We start from the raw sequence: 20,653 nt of genomic DNA, 5'->3' as shown, positions 1-20,653 counted from the left end.
GAGTTATCTAAGATTTTTTATTCTGTGATGTTCTAGAGCTGAGCAGGATAATAAAGTAGCCACTAGCTACATGTGGCTATTTGATAAACAAACATAAAATAAAATTTAAAAATTCAGTTCCTCTGTTTCACTGGCTACAGTGGGTACCATATGTGATAGTACAAATATAGGACATTTCTATCACCACAGAAGGCTGTACTGGAGAACTCTCCTCTAGAGGGTAGAACTAGGAGCAAAAGGTGGATATCTGAGAACAAGGGCAGGGTTCTGGCTCATTCAAAAAAGAAACAAAAAACAAAAACACAAAAACCCCAACAACTTTCAAAACTACCCAAACTGCCTATCAAAACGGGATCAGATTGGTTGTGAAATAGTAGTTCTCTCACCTACCTGTCTGCCGCCAACCCCCCACTCCCTGGGGCCCTTTAATGGGAAATCTAAAATTGTATACAAGTCTCATAAGCACTTCTTTTACCATCATCAATCAGCAAAGCCGTTTCTAAAATCCTCATTGTTCCGTTTCAGTGAATATTCAGTTGTATGGCATTTCAAGGAGTCACAAGCAACCCAAGAAACATGTACTTACCAACTAAATGTAAAGTTTGGATTTTGGCTCCTACAGGAATTTTCAGTTTATTTTCAGGAGGAATTGGAAATGCTCCATTACGATTACGAAACTTCCCCAAAATATGAACATGTGGCATGTATGTCCAAATAGATTCTACCAATTCCAAATGAGAAGTTTCCACACCCTACAGAATAATGCCAAAGGAAACACAAGAAAGGCTTTTAATTTAGCATCCAAAGCTTCTATTTCTGTATCATAAGATGCTAAGCATGCAGTGGAACTTAAAAGTTCGTTGTGGATGAAATTTTCATGTGACTGAACATGTTCTATCATTCTTTTAATTTAATATTTCATCCATTAGTTGATGTCAAATGTTCAACCAGGTGCACTCACCACTAAGTTCGGGCATGCCTGCAAAGCTTCCAGAACTCCTGGAATGCTAAAAGCCTCATGGCCCCGTACCCTTCGCCTCTCAAGGTATCTAGGGTGAAGGCCATATAGCTGTTCAACATCTGGCATCTTCTTCAATAGTGTCAGAAAACTGGAATCTGTGAAGCCTAAGAAGTTCACAAGTATTTAGAGCCAAGTTCATCTTTCTGTTGGTCAAAATTTATAGGCACTTGTAATTTTTATCAAAAGTTAAAACAACAACAAAAAAAGAGATTTCCTTTTTAAATTTTCATAAGGCTAACACTACAGCTGAACAAATGGTTAAACAGAAAATATTTCCCTTAGTAACAGAGGAAATGTGTCAGGAACACCACTTATTCTGAGTTGATACTTTACAGCTGAAACTTTTAATTTACTATTTTCTTTTTTGTTGTTGCTCCTGCTTTTAAGGCACATAAATCTTCAACTAAGAACAACACACTTTTAACCCAGATGACTTGGACCTACTTGACTGATGTGTGAGGACGGACAACCTTTCTGGCCACCACCCTCCTCCCCCAAAGGTACTCTCTGGTCCATAAAACCTCTAGGCTCTATAGAGGTCACAACTAAAAAAATAAGTAAGATAGGATTCCCATCTTCAGGAAGCTCACAGTTCTAACCCAAATCCCATGTCAAACTGCGTTCTCTTAGTTACCCATTTCCCAATAATTACTTTATCCTGTGTTTAACTATCATTCCCAGGACATTTTAGACAGTTCATTCTTTTGAAAAAGACAGATGCAAGTTAGCTAAGAGAGCATAAGCAATCCAAACTACGAGGATGCTGAACTGACAGAAAACTATTTATCTGAGAGGCCAGCTGTGCTCCACAGTGGGAAACAACCAGATGGGAAGAGAAAGATACAGGTTACTTCCACAGTGCAAGTTGCTGGTGCGGTAAGTAAGGAGATAAGTCTCATACTGATGATACTTTATTATCTTACTTTTTGTTTTTAATGGAGGCCACCAGAAAGCTAACTGTCTACTCACTAATGATAAATAAAAATATTAATTTTCAAGAATAAAAATGAAGTCCCAAACCATTAAGTGTTACTACAGTGTTCAAAAGTTGTTCTACTTGTACAGGGCTAGTCTAGATGCTATGGAAGCTTCAGATTCACAAAAAAATGAAGAGTAAGAAGGGACCTCAAGAGATTACCTGGTCTCTCTAATTATAATAACAGTTCTTATTATTTTCTTATACAGTAACTCTACTAAACGATTCAATGTGTTAATCATTTTACATATCTAATCTCACAACCCAATGAAAAGGTTTATCACCCTATTTAAAAATGTAGAAAATGAATGTGACCTTTGCCAATGTCCATCCTCTCTTGTTGTACATTACACGTTGCCTCTCTCCACCTTCTTTACAGAGATGGTGTGACAGTCCAAGGAGATCATATATGTAAACCAAAAAGTGCTATATAAAAACCTTATTTAGCATTATTATATAGAGAATCAGGGTATAAACTCCAGAGACCAGACCAAGGTGGCATTAGCAAAGCAGGGTTAGTAAGACCTTATTCTAGGCCATAGAGACTTTGCTTTGACTCTCTTTTATATTTGTTGCAGTGATGGGAAGTCTTGGGCTCACAGGTATTTATCACAGTCTAAAAGAAGCCAGCAATGTGCAGACAAATTCTTCTCTAATTTGATACGGGGCAGAGATTTTAATTGTAAGATTGCACCACATGGGAGCTCTGCTATCCTATCTCTTTATGTAGTGCATTAACCCCATGTCCATATTTTCTACTGGCCTAACCTCCGTTAAAGAAAATCTAATAAAAGAAATGACAGTCCTTTTCACATTGCCCTGATTTTTTCTCTCCTGCTGTCTCTGCAATATGATGAATGCTTTTCCCTTACGATAGTTTCTTTAAAGTATTTGAAGACAAATGTGCTTTGCTTCCCATCAAGCTGTGTTCTAGCCTCAAGTCTCTGCAATGTTCTTCACAAAAAGATATAGTGATAACTCCGGCCAACTGATAAGAGCTATCAGTTGACTGATGACCCTCTTGAAAGCTTATGCAGCACCCCAAACTGTACAATATCTCAGTATTTCAGAGGCAGTCTGTTCTGTTCCACACAATAGAACAGAAGAAGACAATTATCTCCTCAGCCCTTCACTTCTATTAAGGACCCCTCCCCTTTGCCCAGCACCACAGCTTCATCACATTTTCAAAATATCACGATCTGAATATTGTTGATGAAAGGTAGTTTAAAAAGATATTCAAAATTGCTAAACAACATTAACTAAAGCGGAATAATTAACAGACTGGTGTTAACTGAAAAGAAGCCTGATTAGCCCTTAATATTATTTCTCCCCTTTGAGGTGTGCTCTGCTTAACTAAAGTCATGAACTTTCTTTTCTGGTGGTCTCCTTACCTGAGGTCCATTTGTTGTGGTTAGGGTACTAACTTTGAGTTCTTCACATGCTAGGCCAATGCATTATTTGAGAAATCTCCAAGACCTAGCACAGGCCTTTTAAAAGTGCTAAAGAAATGAAAGTTCCAGAAGTGCAATTTCTGTGACCTACAACTAGAGCAGCTTTACAAAAATTGATAAATATCTGTTTAACCAGAGGGTGCATGAAAATCTGCATCATGGAAGAAAGGACACTTTGTCAAATGTGATAGACATATACTTAGCTAATCAAAGTCTCAATATGTATTTTCCAATCATATATTTGTGGAATAGACTGATGTAGTTTCTTAAGGAGTAGGAAATGAAAACAGACCACTAAAACAGTAAAGCCTCAGGCAAAACTCATTTCATCAACCTAAACTAACCTAAAAAATTTAGATAAAATCCTGCCTCCCTACCTACAAGGTGCCTAGATTGCCTATCCCAAAGTAACAAGTAGCTTTTCATGGGAACGTTATTAGTAGTTTCTAGTGGGGCTCCACTGTACATTACAGGCTAAATTTACTTACCACTCGGCATGTATTCCCACCATCGCCCTGCACAAAGATCCACTACCCTCACAACTCTCAGATATAGGGTGACTGCTTCCTTTAGCTTCCGGGAAAGACATTCCATACACATGATATCCTGCAGAGGGAGGTACCTTTGTAAGAGAAAGAAACTCATATTTACCAAGTGGGTAAGTACTTCATCTCACTGACAGGTTATTTTTTTCCTTCCTCCATTCTCCTGCCCCTCAAATAAAATAAGACTGTAGTAATATTCACCGAGTTTTAAGATTAACATGCATGCATACCTTTTTACTAAAAAAAAAAAAAAAAAAAAAACAAACAAAAAAAAAAAACAATCAGCAAATACTCAAGCATCCAAATAAAGTGTGGAGCTCCCTCCACAGAGCATTTGATAAATCCTGCCTTTTTCCTTTTGATTTTAAGGACAAAGAAAATCTCAAAAAAAAAAAAAAAAAAAAAGGAAGGATAAAAAAAATCTCAGTACATTTCAAGGTATAGTGATAAGGGAATGTACAAAAGATCAGAGAACTGATCAATTTGAACAAATATGTATACTAAGTTTATAGTGTACATTTTCCCCTAGATCTTTTACCTTTTAATCACATACTCTAATAAAAGTATTGCATAAGCATTAAGTGAAAAACACTCATCTGAATTACAATTTCCTTTTTTCCGACCTCCCCTGTTATCTCTTCCTTCATGAAGCTTTTCAACTAACCTCTACTTTTGTTCTGTTTCCAGTAATACCAATATATATATCTCTCTCTCAACAGACCTAGGTTAATTTTTTTTAAAAAAAGGCAAAAGCTACCCTTTATTGAGCTGGTATTGTGTCACAGACACTGTACTACAGTCACTGTTTCACAACTTTTACAAGCTAGGTTCTTTTCCTGTTTGCAACACAGCCCTCCCCCAATCCTTTTTCTTCCCTTCTCTGTTCTGCTGTGTTCCCCACCCCTCTGGCTATGAGGTGACTTTGGCCAACAGAAGGCAGGGCAAAGGCTTTCTGCTATTGCTAGTCCCCTAGCTGAATGAATCTTTAGCATCTCTTCCTCGTTCCCTTAACCCTACCTACACCTCTCTGAATGATCCCTTCATTAAGTTATCTTCAAATTCCAGCTGAGGGTATCTTGTTTCCTGATACAACTCTCATTGATATAGTAGGTGCTATTGTTACTCCACTTTACAAGTGGTGAAATTGGCTCAGAAAAGTTAACCAGAAAAAAGTCAACAGCTAAATAATTTGAGAGAGGAAGAGCAAGGATGTCAACGGTTGGGTCTATTTCCTAAAAATTAAGCTAATTCTAAAGGAAAGTCCAGGTATACCTGCTGAATATTTCTCTGCTCTATTTTTTTCTACCTCTGGCCCCTCTGTATTCTCCTTTATAACTATTTAAATAAAGAGAATAAAATAAAGTCAAATTCTCTACCAAAAAAGCATTATTGCCAACTTAATTTACAGTTTCCATAACTTAGATATGAGGATACTTTTCAGAAACTATATAACTATACACTTTATAAACAATGAAAAACCGAATGTTTTCTAAATCAAGTTTTGCCACTAAAACTTTTTTCCACAAATCACTGATTTTTATCCAAAGTATTTGCCTGAGTTAATATTATACTCCCTTGAAATACAAACATCAGTAATCTTATGGAGATTATCTTATATTTGCCCTCAGAAAAAGAATGTATTTTTACTCCACAGATACATAGTCAAAAAGCTGGAGTTCAAAAGGCAGATCAAACATATTTTAGAAAAGATGTGTTTAACATGGCAGGTACAGCAAAGATTAAGTTTCTTTTAAGGAAGCCATGGTTTTTCTTGTTTCATGAAAACATGCTAAATGGTTATTACAGGACTACAAAATGAGTCCTCAGATAAAAACTTTAGAAGCCTAAAAATAAATGTTTATTTTTAGAATACCATATTCAAGTACTCAGCTTAGTTCACAGTTCTCCTTACATTCTGCCAATTTGCTGCATGTTTTTTTCATTATAACCAGGGTAACATCCTTCTATTTGATTCCACTCCTTCTACTGTTATATTCTGTTTGAACTGCAAAATCGAATCCACTCTCAATTTAAAATATGATCAAATTTGTTCATAATATGCCCTACCATTAGTCAACAAACATCTAACACACATCCCTAGAAACAATTTTACCTATGCTTTCCTCTAGTATTTTAATAGCTTCATTGTTTAATTCACTGATACATTTAGAATATAGTTGTCAGATATGAGAGAGAGAACATGCTTTTATTATTTTCTTCAAATGTTTTTCGGTTGTGACATCATCACTGAATAATCCACTCAGCTTTTCCTCACTGATGTGAATACCAAGTTTATCATAAACTAGATCCCCACGTATATTTGCATCTACATATGGAGCCTATATATGGAGTTTGTTTTACCCAACTGTCTGGCTATCTTCTCCCATACCAAATCTTTAATTATTGTGTATTTTAGAATACATTTGAACATCTAGTAGGGTTAGACTCTTTTTCTGAAAAATTTTGGCTACAGAATTTTTCCTGCCAGATGAACTTTAGTATTATCCTGTTATGTTAAAAAAAAAAGTCTATTAGTTTAATTGGGCCTTCTATTCCCAGATAGAACTGAACAAAAACTATACTGTGTCACATAATAACAAACTGCAGAAGATAAAGACTAATACAAATTTATACTGGAAAAGAAAAATAAAGTGCCCATAGTTCCCTAAAATAACTCTGCTATCACGATTTTAAAACTTCTTAATCTGCAAATATTCAATAATTTTTTAAAAATTCAAAACTTTTCTAGGAACTTCAAATATGGAAATCTCCCCTAGGTAAATAATGGAAAATTATTTACCTAATTTTGGAAAATTAGGTAAATAAAATAATGGAAATAATGGAAAATTCAGATGCTTAAATTAGTTGCATTATATATGAGAAAAATTAGAAACAACAGAGACGAAAGAATACAAGCAAAGGTAATTATCATTCATAGTCAGTGGAATAGAAAGCAGTGACTGGGCTTCCCTGGTGGCGCAGTGGTTGAGAGTCCGCCTGCTAATGCAGGTGACACGGGTTTGTGCCCCGGTTCAGGAAGATCCCACATGCCGCGGAGCGGCTAGGTCTGTGAGCCATGGCCGCTGAGCCTGCGCGTCCGGAGCCTGTGCTCCGCAACAGGAGAGGCCACAACAGTGAGAGGCCCGCATACCACACACAAAAAAAAGAAAGCAGTGACTAAAATGATAATTATGAAGACTATGCAGCAATATGAAAAAAGGCAAACACAATATAACCATTAACACCAAGTGTTTATGCCATGCAGTGTATTGAGTGCTTTAAAAGCATTATCTCATTGAATCCTTATAATAACATCTTTATATCTATCACTGGTCCAGAGATAGTAAATGAGAGACTCAGGATCAAACTCTGGTCTCTCATTCCAGAGACAAAGTATATTAGGATGTGTTTATTTGAGTGGATAATGAAAGAAGAGAGCAGGAGAAACTATAATGAAGGGGTTTCATTGGTTGTTTTTTTGGTTTTGTCTCTGGTTTCTTTAACAATTGTTATAATACAGTTTAGATAAAAATATAATTTTAGGGCTTCCCTGGTGGCGCAGTGGTTGAGAGTCCGCCTGCCGATGCAGGGGACACGGGTTCGTGCCCCGGTCCGGGAAGATCCCACATGCCGCAGAGCGGCTGGGCCCGTGAGCCATGGCCGCTGAGTCTGCGCGTCCGGAGCCTGTGCTCCGCAACGGGAGAGGCCACAACAGTGAGAGACCCGCATACCGCAATATATATATATATATATATATATATATATATATATATATATATAGTTTTAAAAAAGGATTTTGAAAAAAATTTACCTCAAAACAACTTTAATGTGTACACTGCATATACCAATGATGGGTATTATTTCACAAAACTTTTTTCATTTCCTTTCGTTTATGTGCACACAGAGCAAAAGTGTTTCTCACTGTGGACTGTAATCCAAAAGTCAGAAACACTGCTTTATATCATACACACAAGGTACTGTAATAATAAAAGTCAACAAATCTATCAGTCAGTAAGAATTCCAAGAAGCCTGGAATGTTAACACAGTCTAGATAATGGCTGCCCAATAAAACTTTCTCCAATAAAGGAAATATTCTCTATCTTCACTGTCTGTACTCTCCTATACTGTAGCCACTAGCCATACTGGATTTTTAATTTAATTTAATTTAAATGCCACATGTGGCTAGTGACTACCATATTGGACAGCATAGCTCTAGCATTTGCTCCTACTTATACTATACATTCCATGTAGGTGAAAATCAACCAAACAAAATCTTACCTAAAAATATGGCAAAGCACTTCATGTGAAAGTTGATTCATATAGTCCTTTGTTTCATCTGATATTGTTTCTTCAGGAATATCATTGTTCATGAGACACGTTTTAACACTTTTCTTTCGTGGACCCATTGCTGCGTTATCTCCAGTATCAAAGAGCAAATCTCTCCTTTTGGTTACTTGAGTTCAAAGACCTGAAAGCAAGCAGTGATTAGAGTAGACTAAAACACACCAAACCCAGATGCAGAAATTATCTTGGTAAAACAATGTTTATTTTAGAATACAGACACACAAAGGTAGTGCTATTACAATGGTACAGACTACATTCAAATTAATAAAAATACTACACGAAAAGGCACAGAACATCTTTTTTCTGAACAGCAGTAGAGATAAAAATGAATTACTTAGAATGAGCAAAAATCCAAGGAATCAGGAGTCCTGGATTCTATTCGTACTCTGTTGCTTCCTAGCTAATTCACTCAATTTCTCCAAGCATCAAATTCCTCATATGTAAGATAAGATTAAACTAGACAAACAAAACCCTTTCCAACTCCAGGAGCTTGTGATTCTAGGACTGCCCCAACACAGCAGAAAGGAGAAGACTCTTGGATTCTAGTCCTGGATCTGCCACAAACTACTTCTATGAACTTGAATCACCTTTTAAATTCTTCCTTCTCCCACCTATAAAGTGAGGGGATCAGATTTCACTGGTGGGTCACATATCCCTTTATGAATTTGATTAAAAAAAAAACTATTAACCTTCTCCACAAAAAGCAATAACCAAAAAAACTACTTAATTTTACATGCAATTTCAGAGGAAGAATAAAACAACCCTTCTCCCTCTCCCTCTCCCATTAAGTATTAAGGAGCAGAGGTTAATTCACTTATGTATCAGATGTATGTTTTGTTTGTTTTTAAAATAAGCTTTAGTGAGGGAGGAAGAAGAGAAAGGAAGAGGAACGGAGTGGGGGAAATAACATAAAAGTCAGATGAGCGAACTTCTGCCCAGAGGTTTGTTTTATTTTGCAGATCAGGTTAAGAGGGAACTATGTGAAAACAGTGTCCTTTAAACAGCATTATCAATTATCTCTGGTAAAATTCGGAAAACTTATCTGGATTCAAAGTGAGAGAACTGTAGAGTTCAGAGCTTAATCATGCTACAGTGATGCAAAGAATTGCTGTCGCAAATCTGTCAATCTCTGGATTAAACAGTGTTTGCTCCCTTTTATGCACCAATGCTTTTTCTTTATTATAATCTGTTACTATCAAAAGTTTCTAAAGTGGACCCCATGTTTCCATTTTCTTACAGAGTTGCAATAAAAGTGTAATCTTTTCTTGATGACCTGAGGTTATCATTTGAATATACATTATATTCTGCAATATAGTCTCAAGGACTCCTGAACTATATGGAGTTTCTGGGGTTCCTTTGCTTCAGCAGCATATGGGAGCAAACTACAAGGCTAAGTGAATTCTTTTATTTCGTGTGTGTGTGTGTGTGTGTGTGTGTGTGTGTGTGTGTTTTCCGGTCTCTTCTTCCCTCACTGAAAGGTTATGCACTGTGACTTCTGACAGGTGTCAGCATGTTTGCTTCTCCCTGCACTCCACCCAAACACACACACACACACCTCTAATTTGCTGCTTCTAATCAGCTATGGCCTGGGAAACCAAAGAAGTAAGTTTTTAGAATTGTGTGTGGATTAATATCAACAGGCAGTTAGTAGTATGGACTTAAGAAATTCTGCAAAGAGTAGGTACATGAGCTACAGTTCACTGAATTTGTTTTTAAAGAAATTTAATACACATGATCAAACAGAAACCAAATCAGCCTACAAGAAATCCTAGTTTGTAGAGGATAAAATCTTTCCAACCTGACCAAGCCACCTTTCCAATCTCATCTTTCACTTCTTATCACTTGCTCACTCCAGCCACACCAGTATCCCAGTTCATCCATTTGTTTAACATTCATCTTTTATTCCTAGTAAGCTATTAAATCTAATGTCCTTCCCTTCCTTTTTTTTTTTTTTTTTGGCCTGGAAAACCACTATTCTGCCTTCAAAATCTAGTTAAACGTTAAGTCCTCTGAAAAAACGTCTCCTACTAAACTCCTCTTCTGAGCTCCCTGTGAGACTTAACTAACATTAGCTTCTCCCATAGCAACTTGGATAGTATTATATTGATCATGTCTCTGCCAGGAAAAGGAAGAGAATCTCAATCTCCTGCCACTGGGTGATAACAAATCACACATGTCTGATGTGTGAATATCCATCAGTCTTTCCATTATTCCATATGCGCCCAGTAGCTGCAAGGCTGCTAAGAACCATTTCACGCTCCTATTTTTGCCACCACAGCACTCAGTGATCTCAGAAACAAGCCTGTAACCCTGGCAAAAATGCAATCATACTTTACACATAACAATTAGCTACACTGAGGCATTCAAATACGTTGACAAGGCTATAAACCAGTACAGACCAATCCAACCATGGATTAATTCTCCAGCTATGTTATTTAGCACATGCTTCACCTTTTACACCCTCACCTTTGACAACTCTAACTGTTCAAGGATACCACGTTCTTGATTTCATCCTCTAAGTAAAAATCTTTCTTGGCCCTTCCCCCTTCTTTTCCTTCAGCAAATCCACACCACTTAATAATTTCCACCCTCATCTTATGATTCCACCTTTTATTGCTTCTTATTTTGCAATACTGTGGTTTTGGGTGAATCAGATTTAGCAGCTCCAGTGCACAACATACACTTGAAATTTTAAACCAACAGATTGCACCTTAAATGTCACTGAGTTTATATAAGGTTCCCTTGTTTAGAACTTACAAAAATATTTACTCACAGATATGACATTATACAACATTATAGAGAGGTTAGGTTAAGTCTCCAGCAAGCCCACAAAGATCTATTTAACCTACTATGCATTAACACTACTACCAAAGGGCCTAAATTAAGAGGACTACAACAAAAATTTAGGTGAAATTGTAACATAGTTCCCATATCACATCTAGAATTGAAAACTTGGTCATAGAGCTACTTATTTGGCAGCAGGTGGAGTAGTGACTCCCCTGCTACAAGGCTTCGGTGGGAAAGGGACTTGTGGAGATGAACATTGGGGTAAAGGATAAGACCGCCATCTTCCATCTAGGGGCTTTAACAGTTCAGGACCCATGGCTGGAGGAAATTCCTCAGTCCTCTCCAGTCCAAGTAGGTGCCCCTGGCAATATTAAGGAGATAAAAGGCTCATTCAAGGACTCAATTATTTGCCCTCACCACCATTCAAACTCTACTTAAAAAAAACAAACAACAACAAAAAAACCCCACACGACTGTTTCAACTAAAGCTGGCTTCATCATCACTTAAGTGAAATACATGACTGGACTAGGCTGAGAGCATTTCATCCCAGGCACTGAGTACAGAGGCCTGGTATCCCTGTTTGAAAACAAAACACCATGAAAGACGGAGACCTAGTGATGACGGAGTCTCTCTTATACGTGCATGTTCTCCCTCAATTGCTTGTCTTTTAGTGGGATGAGGGATAAAAGCAGGTAAGAATAGAAAACTGCCATGACTGGTCTTCTGTGTCTTGGTTTCTTCCTACCCCTATCTCTAAAATATCACCACTCACCACTTGAGAAACTCAATAAGGTAGAGAAGGTCCAAAGCAGCAGCAAGTTGAAAGAGGAAAAGAGGGAAATTCCAGTTATCAACAGTAGATAAAGATGACACATAGGAACGGGCCTAGCAGAGGAGTTATGGAGGGTAAGGGAGAGGTGAGTATAAATAACAAGTGGGTATAAATATGCAGAGACTATATTTTGCAGCACTAGGTGTCATTTTTTAGGGTCAGCAAGTCCTGGAGGCTGAGATTCTAAACCTCAAAGAAATATCATTTTGAATCCCAGAAAGTTAAAAGGTGAAGAGTCCTTCACAGACTTAAAGGGTCACACAGTTCTTAATTTTTTGTGGGTCACAAACCCATCTGAGACTATGATGAAAGCTGTACATCCCCCCAAGACAAAAACAAAACACATCCAGACTCATATATAATTTCAGGGGCTTCACAGAGACATGGAAGCTCATCCAGAGGACCCTATCCAAGGCTGGTCCCTCAATTTTTAGATGGACAAACAGAACCAGAGGGTATATGTCACTTGCCAAGGGCATATATTAAGTGTCAGAGTTCAGGCTGGGATTCAGATTTCTCAGCCTACACTATACAACCTGTCATCAGGTCAATCCTTTGCACCTCGGCTGGCTGCCTACATTCCAGAGCTATGCCCCAGTGCTTGGAGATCCACTTCTCGATGCTCTGATAGAACTGCTGCTGACCACACCCTCCTTCACAAATTAGAGCTTGTGGTCCATCTAATTTGGCTCACACACAGTAGCCTACAGCAGCCCTGGGTCTCCTACAGTCATCCTGTGGCTGGCTGTTTAGCAGACCTTAGCCACAGGAAGCATCACTTTTGTCCTAGTGGCCCAAGTATGTTCTAAGTAGTAAGCCTGAATTGTTTTTGAGCATTCTTTAAACTTGAGAAACCCAACAAGGTAAGGAAGGTCCTTCTCATTAACACGTAGGTGTGCTCCTCTCCTTGCAACCTGCCAGTTCAAATCTCCTCCTATCCCAAACTAGACTACACTAACCTCTACTAAGTTAATTCATTCTGGTTGCTCCCAGATTTATCCCTATCTTTTAAACCTGAACCCTCCAGGCTACTTCAACCTCTTGTTGAGGAGCACCAACATTTCCTTGCTTGCAAAAATCATTTTCCTTTTTATTCTCTACTTTCATTATAGAGGTTTTAACATGTATTGTACACAATTCTGACAATTGTTGATACCTATAAAAGTCCTATATAAACCTACTCTTTTACTCCCTAAACGCACAACTTAGAAATCTTCTTACACCTGTTCCATCTTGTCAACATCCTCTTTCATCCCTGTCTTATTCTACTAATTACTCTCTTACTCAGATCACACTGGACCCTCCACGGTACGTGTTTATCTCTTACTAACATACTTTATAGGGCAGTAATAAACCGACTTACCTTACAACTAATGAGAAAACTTAGGGACCTCTTCTTTTATGAAACTTTCACAATGCTGAATCAATTTCACCATTCTGTATCTAATTAATAGTAATTTTTTAAAAAGGAGTTTCTCCAGAGAATTGTTATTTTCTATCTATTCATCAGTCCATCCAACCAACCCCTCACTCGACTACTTTTTTATTGCCTATTAGGTGCTAGGTGGTGACAAAGTCTTTCCTCCCATGAAGCTTACAGTCTCAGAGTGGAGACAGATTCTACCAACAGTTTCTGACAACTCAGCCACTTCAATTACTATAACTTAAATTCCCCTTCATTAACCTCACCAAAAATCTCTCTCTCCCATTTAAAACTTCCCAATGTCTTCAATATTCCTATCTGGTCAAGGGCTCCCCTGCCCTTCAGGTTTCTAACACCCTTCTTCAGTTTCTATTGGCTTCAGCTTGCTGATATCAATGTAATATTACATGTCAATTTGACACCATTCCTTATCATAGATCTTCTATGTCTACTTCCTAGAACAGCCTCTCTTGCCTAAAGAAATGCCGCACCACATCCACCAAGCTGGTCAGATAAAAAACAAAGAAAACAGAATTATAGTACTGAAAATGTCCAGGAGTCATCCAGTCCAATCTTTCATTTTCCAAGATAAGGAAAGTAAGAACCAGAGAGGTAAGCTGCCTTGCCCAAAGTCACAGACCCAGAAAGTATCAATACCAGTGCTGAAACAAGGATCCATGTCTTAAACTCTAGTTCAAGTTCAATTTTATTTCACTATGTCACTTTTCCTTACTGTAATTTAGCTTTTCCTTCTTCTCCCATTGTGTATCTTTTTTTAACTAAAGTGTGTACTTCCAGGCACACAGTCATTTAAACAAACACACAAGTCTATATTCTTTACCCAAAGAGGACATAAGAATCACAGCATCACAAATTTTAAAGAGAAAGAACCTTAGTGATAACCTAGACCAGTAATTGTCAAAAAAAGTTAAAAATTACAAGCACAGATTTTTCAATCTATATGGCTACATAATATGTACTCTCCACACCTCACCTCTTCCTTCCCCCAGAAAATCATGGCTTTATGGAGGCATTATTTTATTCTTCATTCGTGCAGACTATGGGAAAGGGGATTAAGAACCTGTGACCTAATCTAACTTATTCGTTTGTCAGATGAGAAATCTGCAGTCCAGAAATAGGAAGGTAAACCAGCAATTTAATAGCAGTTTTAAGATAAAAACAAAGGTTTCCTATGTTTCACATTTGCGTGTTTTACACTGCTGGTATAGGTTTCTAAAACAAAGTCTTCAGGACAGAGCTTTCCACTACACAGGAAACACAGGAACCTTACGAAGTGCCAGTTGCCCTTGGCCGATTTGGCGTCTGGAAAGAAACATGGTAGACACCTCTGATAAGTCATATCCTGGCTACACAAAATGCAGGGAAGAGATGCTTTTCTGGCCTGTCTCTAAGGTAAGATTCCTTGAAAGGGAGTTGAGAACCTGATTTTAGAGCTAGGAGGGGGATCAGAAGCATCCAACACCTTCGTTTTACAGATACGTAAACCGTGGCACAGAGAGGGTAACGGACCTGGGCAAGGTCAGAGAGTGAGTCGGTGGACGAGGTAAGTCTAGAACTCCGGGCTCCCGATCCCTTAGCTGGCCGCCTCTCAAAGATGTATTCACTGCGTCCTGCTCAGAACATCTCCTCAGTAAGCTGACTACAGTCCTTAACACACCGGCTTAAACACTGACTTAACGTTAAAATCGTGGAACTTCTGACGCCCAGAGTGGGATGGGGTCCCAGAAGTTGGCCAGGCCAAAAGTCCCCATTTTGTTGAGAAAATCAAGACTCAGGGAGGGTTCTGTATCCTGGGATCTTGGACCAGATTCAGGCAAGGTGGCAAACCCTGTCACCAGGGCCTAGAAGGCCAAGAACCACAAACCCAATCCCGGCTCTTCGGGGAGCTCTAGGCCCGAAAGGGGCCGAAGACCAAGAGCCCGAGCGGTTGGGGGCCGCAGAGCCCCATCCTGCCGCCTCCACCCGCCGCACGCACCCCGGGCTCTGCAGTCCGCCGCCCGCCCCCGGCCCACCCGGCCGCCGCCTCACCTACGCCAGCCCTCCGTTTGTTGTAGTGGTGGAGGGAGGGAGAAACGCAACATACACTTCCCGCGGCCCCCACCGCCGGGGCGCTTCCGCTTCCGCCGCCCCTCGGGCACTTCCGGAGTGTTGGTATCCCGGGCTAGGCCCGCTCCCCATGCCCATGCTGGGTGTGGGGTGCGGGTGTCCAGTCCCGGCAGCCATGTTAAGCGTGGCGTTTCGGAGCGCGCTGGGGGCGCGTCCTTCATTCACGTGACAGCGGCGCCACGCCCAAAGCGTCTAGCGTCGGACGCCGGTTAAATGGTCGTGATTCTGTGGTTTTTTTGTTGGCTTTGGGTGAGCTTTCAGTCTTCGCATTTCTCTTTTGTAAAGTAGCGAGCTAGGTTCCAGTAGCGATATTTCCAGAATTCGTTCACCTGAAAACAGAAAATCTTTTTTTTTGGGGGGGGTGGGGCAGTTAAAGATGTCAATGTTAAATAAGCCCTTCCCTACTTTTGGGGCATTGTCTCTACACGTAATTTACAATATTTTATAGTTTCCAAGGGGTTTTCACGTCATTGTCTCATTGAAAACTCCCTGACACCGTGACGTATGGGCAGGAGTCAGTTTAACCCGTTTTTCTTTTTTTTTCCTTATAAAAATTATCTTCAGAGAGGATATGGACTGAAAAAAAATGCACAACCTGGAAGTTGAGAATTATGTTTTATTCAGCGCACTTGCTGAGGACTTGAGCCCGGGAGACAGCCTCTCAGATATCTCCGACGGACTGTTCTGAAGAGGTAAGGAAGGAACCAAGATATATAGGAGATTTTGCAAAAGAAAACAAAACGCAAAACAAAAACAGGTAGTCGAACATGAAAATATTACTGCTGATTAAAGAAAAAACAGACATGTCAAATTAGTGACTTTAGCTCTTTTTTATGTATGAGAAGATGTGAGAATCTGGGCTTATTGAAATCATTCCTTTGATATGTACCGTAAGCGTCTAGGGTCTGTAATCCTGTTTTTCTCCATCCTCACTCCCCTTAGGGTGCACCTTCAGGGACAGCTGCAGTGATTGATGGCTTGACGGCCACACCATTCTTTGCTAACTGAAATGGCAGGCAGCATTCGATGTCTACATAGGTAATTTCTCAGTGTCACACAGCTAGACAGAAACCCAGATTTTTACCCTCCAAATCCCGAGTTCTTGCCCCTAAGTACAGGTAACCCTTGAATATCTCTGGGATTAGGGGCCAAAAATTCATTTATAACTTTACAGTAGGTCCTCCGTATTGCAGTCCACATCTGCAGGTTCAACCAACCATAGAGTACTCACTCTGTGACCTTGAGATGTCAGCTCTAAGCCTTGGGTTTGTTAGGTAAAAATGGACATAATTGTGGTACCTGCATAGCAAACCACTGCAGAATTTAGTGGCTAACACAAATAATTTGTTAGGATTCTGTGAGTTGACTGGGCTCAGCTGGGCAGTTCTAGATTGGGGTTTCATGCATTTGAAGTTCGATGTCAGCTGAGACTTTAGTTAACTTTGGGCTCCAATGGAAATTATATTGTAGGCACTTTAAGGTGTAAGCCCTCTAGGCGCTTAGCTAGAACTGTCCACCAGAGTGCCTACACATGGTCTTCTCCCTCTGGTTTGGATCTCTCAGGGCAAATCGCTGGGTTCTGATAGGGAACACTCGGAAATAGAGCAGAAAGTGAGCTGTTCCAAGCCATACAGGAGGAAGCTCAAGGACAGGACTTCATATGATCTAGCCTTGGGAGTAGAAGTTACTTCTGTCACATTTTGTTGATCAAAGAATCTCCCCAGATTCAAGGGGAGATAGGGAAGATTCCTCCTCTTAATTGAACGAGTAGCAAAGAATTTATGGCCATCTTTAATTTACCACGCTTTACCACGCTTTAGTTTACCTCATTTGTTTGTTTTTAACTGTTTGTTGTTGGAGGGATGTATGTAGACTTTATTAGCACATGCATCAAAAAGGAAGGCTGGTAGCCCCACCAGTACAGTCTTGAGTCTGTACATGAATGATTCTTTACATGATTTCTTTTTAATTGTGGTAAAATACACATAACACAGTTTACCATTTTAACCAATTTTATGTGCACAGTGGCATTAAGTACCTCATTGGCATTAAGAATATTTACATTGTTGTGCAACTGCCCTGCCATCCACCTCCAGAATTTTTTCATCCCCCCTAATTGAAACTCTATGCCTGCTAAGTAACAACCCCCACCTGCCCACCACAGCCCCTGGCAACCACCGTTCTACTCCCTGTACCTCATATAAGTGGACTCGTACAATATTTGTCCCTGTTTGTTTGGGTTTTTTCACTTAGCGTAATGTTTTTAAGGTTCATCCATGCTGTAGCATGTGTCAGGCTTTTCTTTTTAAGGCTGAATAATATTGCATTGTATGCATGTATTTATATTTTGTTCGTTCATCCATCAGTGGACATTTGGGTTGCTTCCCAAACGTCTGTTGTGAATAGACATTTGTGAATAATGCTTCAGGTAATATTAGTGTGCAGATATCTCTTCTAGATCCAGCTTTCCATTCTTTTGGATATATACCCCAAAGTGGGATTGCTAGATCATATGGTAATTCTTAATTTTTCCATAGCAGTTGCACCATTTTACAATCTCACCAACAGTGCAAGGGTTCCAATTTCTCCACCACCTTTCTCTCATTTGTGTTTTGTGAGGTAATATTCGTAATCCACTTAAAGAGTGCCTGGCACATAGCAAATATTCCGCAAAGGTTAGCAGTTACTGTTTGATTCTTCAGAAGCCTCTTTTTCTTCCTTCTTCTCAGCAGTGTTTGAAGTTGCAAGGGCTGAATTCTTAGGATGTGATATTCTTAGCATGAAGTTCACTTTCAAAAGCATCATAAATTTTCCCAAGTTACATAAGGAAATGCTGTGAAAGGATGTTGTACGTAGGTATGTGCATAGGGAATCGAAGCTTCAAAACCAAACACAAGGTGGTAGATTAGGCATGCACACACAAAAGGAAAAAAGAAAAGAAAAAGCTGCATAGGAGGCTTTTATAAACATGAGGTCGGAGTGAGCATAAAGGAACAAGGCCCTTGTTTATCATTTTAATTTGGACCATACTGTTCAAGATCAAGGTTATATCCCAAGAAAGTGAAAAGATTTAGAATGAAACTTCAGAAACTCAAAAAGCTTTCTTTTAAATAATTACCCTTGGTACTTTCCTGGAGGTCGAATGGTTATGACTCTGTGCTTCCACTGCAGGGGGCACGGGTTCCATCCCTGGTCAGAGAACCAAGATCCCGCGTGCTGCATGGTGTAGCAGAAAAAAATAACAAATAAATAAATAGCCTTACTGTGTTTTCCCTGTCACTGCATCTAGTGCTGATCTTTTAGCCTAATCTCTAGAGGTGTGAGAGTAAATAAGTTATTTTTTTAGAAAAAAGTTGTTTGAAATGCCAAGAGCTATTTACCATCAGCCAACGTTTACTAAGAGACTACATGGGACCTGGGAATATGTTAGACAGGGCTGCAGAGATGACTAGGAAACAGTCTCTGCTCCTAGGCAATCTGGGAGACATCATCTACAAGAACACTTGAGTGAAATTTGGGAAATCCTGGCACAGTGGAATGTCAGGATGCCCAAGCAGCACAGAAGACGCTGAGTGAGTCCAGGCTCTATGCAGCTACACTTGAAATAGTAATTACAGACACCCTCTTCAGCTCACTTCTCCTTCCCCCATGAGCTTCTCTGTCACTCCTTCTTAGTTGTGTCTCTGTATCATCATCCTGGCTCTAGTGTCTCTCTTGCAAATTCGTATTGTTTTGTATTTTTTTAATCACAATGTCTCTCTACCAACCCTTTTAAATACATGATTATATTTAATCCCTATGAACTCTGTAAGTATTGCTTGCCCCATCTTACAGGTAATGTAACTCAGGTTCAGAGAGGTTAAGTATTTTGCTAAAGCTCACACAGCCAGTAAATAAAGATAATCATTGTGAAATTATCCCTGTCTTACTTCAAAACCCATATTCCTCCTGTGCAATCTTGTAATTTTGCCTCCAAATAACAATCTGATTAATCTTCCTAAAGCACACTGGGTAATGTGTCAATGGCTCATTTTTTCTTCAACTTTAAACCTTGAAGTATACATTTGTAACTTGTTAATCAGACTTCCAAGGCCCAGTATTCATTGGTTGCAGCCTACCATTTCAATCTCATTTTGCTTCACAAACATCATGTCCTATGTGCACACAGGACTCACTGTTTCCCCTCACATACCCTATGACTCTCCTGACCTTGACTAAATGAGCAAGATGCCCCCCCTATAAGTAGAAGGTGAATCAACCTCATCAGGCTGTTACAAGGAAAGAAATGGAAAGTGCTGGTGAGCTGGGCCCAGCTAGGTGAGCCCAATACTGAGATGGAAACTGATCTCCCTTAAATTCCAAAAGTAGCAGGTAGAAAGCAGTTGTAGTTTTCAAAAGCTGGTTGCATTTTGAGCCTGACATGGTTCATTCATTCATTCAACAAATATTTTGGGGGTGAGGCATTGGACTAGGTGCAAGGGAACAATGATGATAAGTGGATATGTTTCTACCTGCAGTTTGCTAAAGGGAGACAATCAAATAAACATCCAGGTGAGTCAGTTTCTCAAACATAAATGGGGTGGGCACACAGTTAAGTTTAGTTGAAAGAAGGGATTAAGGAAAGGATAAATACACTCAGTTTTTGCTTTTAAGCACTTCAGTTGTTTAACAAAAAACCTTCACAAGTAAATGTTACAGGTCTATTCAATTAAACATAAATATGGCAAATGACAACTTTTCAAAATGCCAATAACATTTACAGTCTTAATAAAATTTTTATTCTCTTACAATTCTAAATTTAAATCAATAATTAAAATTTTCAAGTTGGAATCATAAGATTCATCCATCATATTCTTTACTATGCTATATTTTCTTAAAATATAAATATTTTAAATTACAATTATTTGTAGACTGTTTCTTAACCCAAACTACAATATAGATGTGATTTACTCCTCATTTCTGTGCTTACGTTTAATCTTTTGGAGGTTATAAGACACTTACTTAAAAAATTCAATTCCCTGTACTGGGGGATTGCAGTTGCATATTGATGGGGGGGGTGGCTAAGCCCCATGATTTCCCTTTCCCACCCCCAACCCTTTTCCTTTTGGCTCTTGAACTATGAGAACACCTGCCTGGGGGTGGTAGCA

General features: G+C 39.2%; 1 protein-coding gene across 1 annotated transcript in view; it reads right to left on the bottom strand.

Moving 5' to 3' along the window:
- FBXO38 (F-box protein 38) overlaps nucleotides 1-8,399 on the bottom strand; it is a 45,846-nt gene extending 37,447 nt beyond the window's left edge. Inside the window, 4 exon segments of the mRNA XM_065874061.1 lie at nucleotides 587-752; nucleotides 962-1,125; nucleotides 3,937-4,070; nucleotides 8,272-8,399. Of these exon segments, the coding sequence (XP_065730133.1) occupies nucleotides 587-752; nucleotides 962-1,125; nucleotides 3,937-4,070; nucleotides 8,272-8,399 (592 nt within the window).
- Nucleotides 8,400-20,653: the final 12,254 nt, after the last annotated feature.

Source organism: Phocoena phocoena, chromosome 3, assembly GCF_963924675.1.
Source record: "Phocoena phocoena chromosome 3, mPhoPho1.1, whole genome shotgun sequence".
NCBI lineage: Eukaryota > Metazoa > Chordata > Mammalia > Artiodactyla > Phocoenidae > Phocoena > Phocoena phocoena.
The sequence above is the reverse complement of the archived record's forward strand: the minus strand, read 5'-3'. Positions and strand labels throughout refer to the sequence as shown.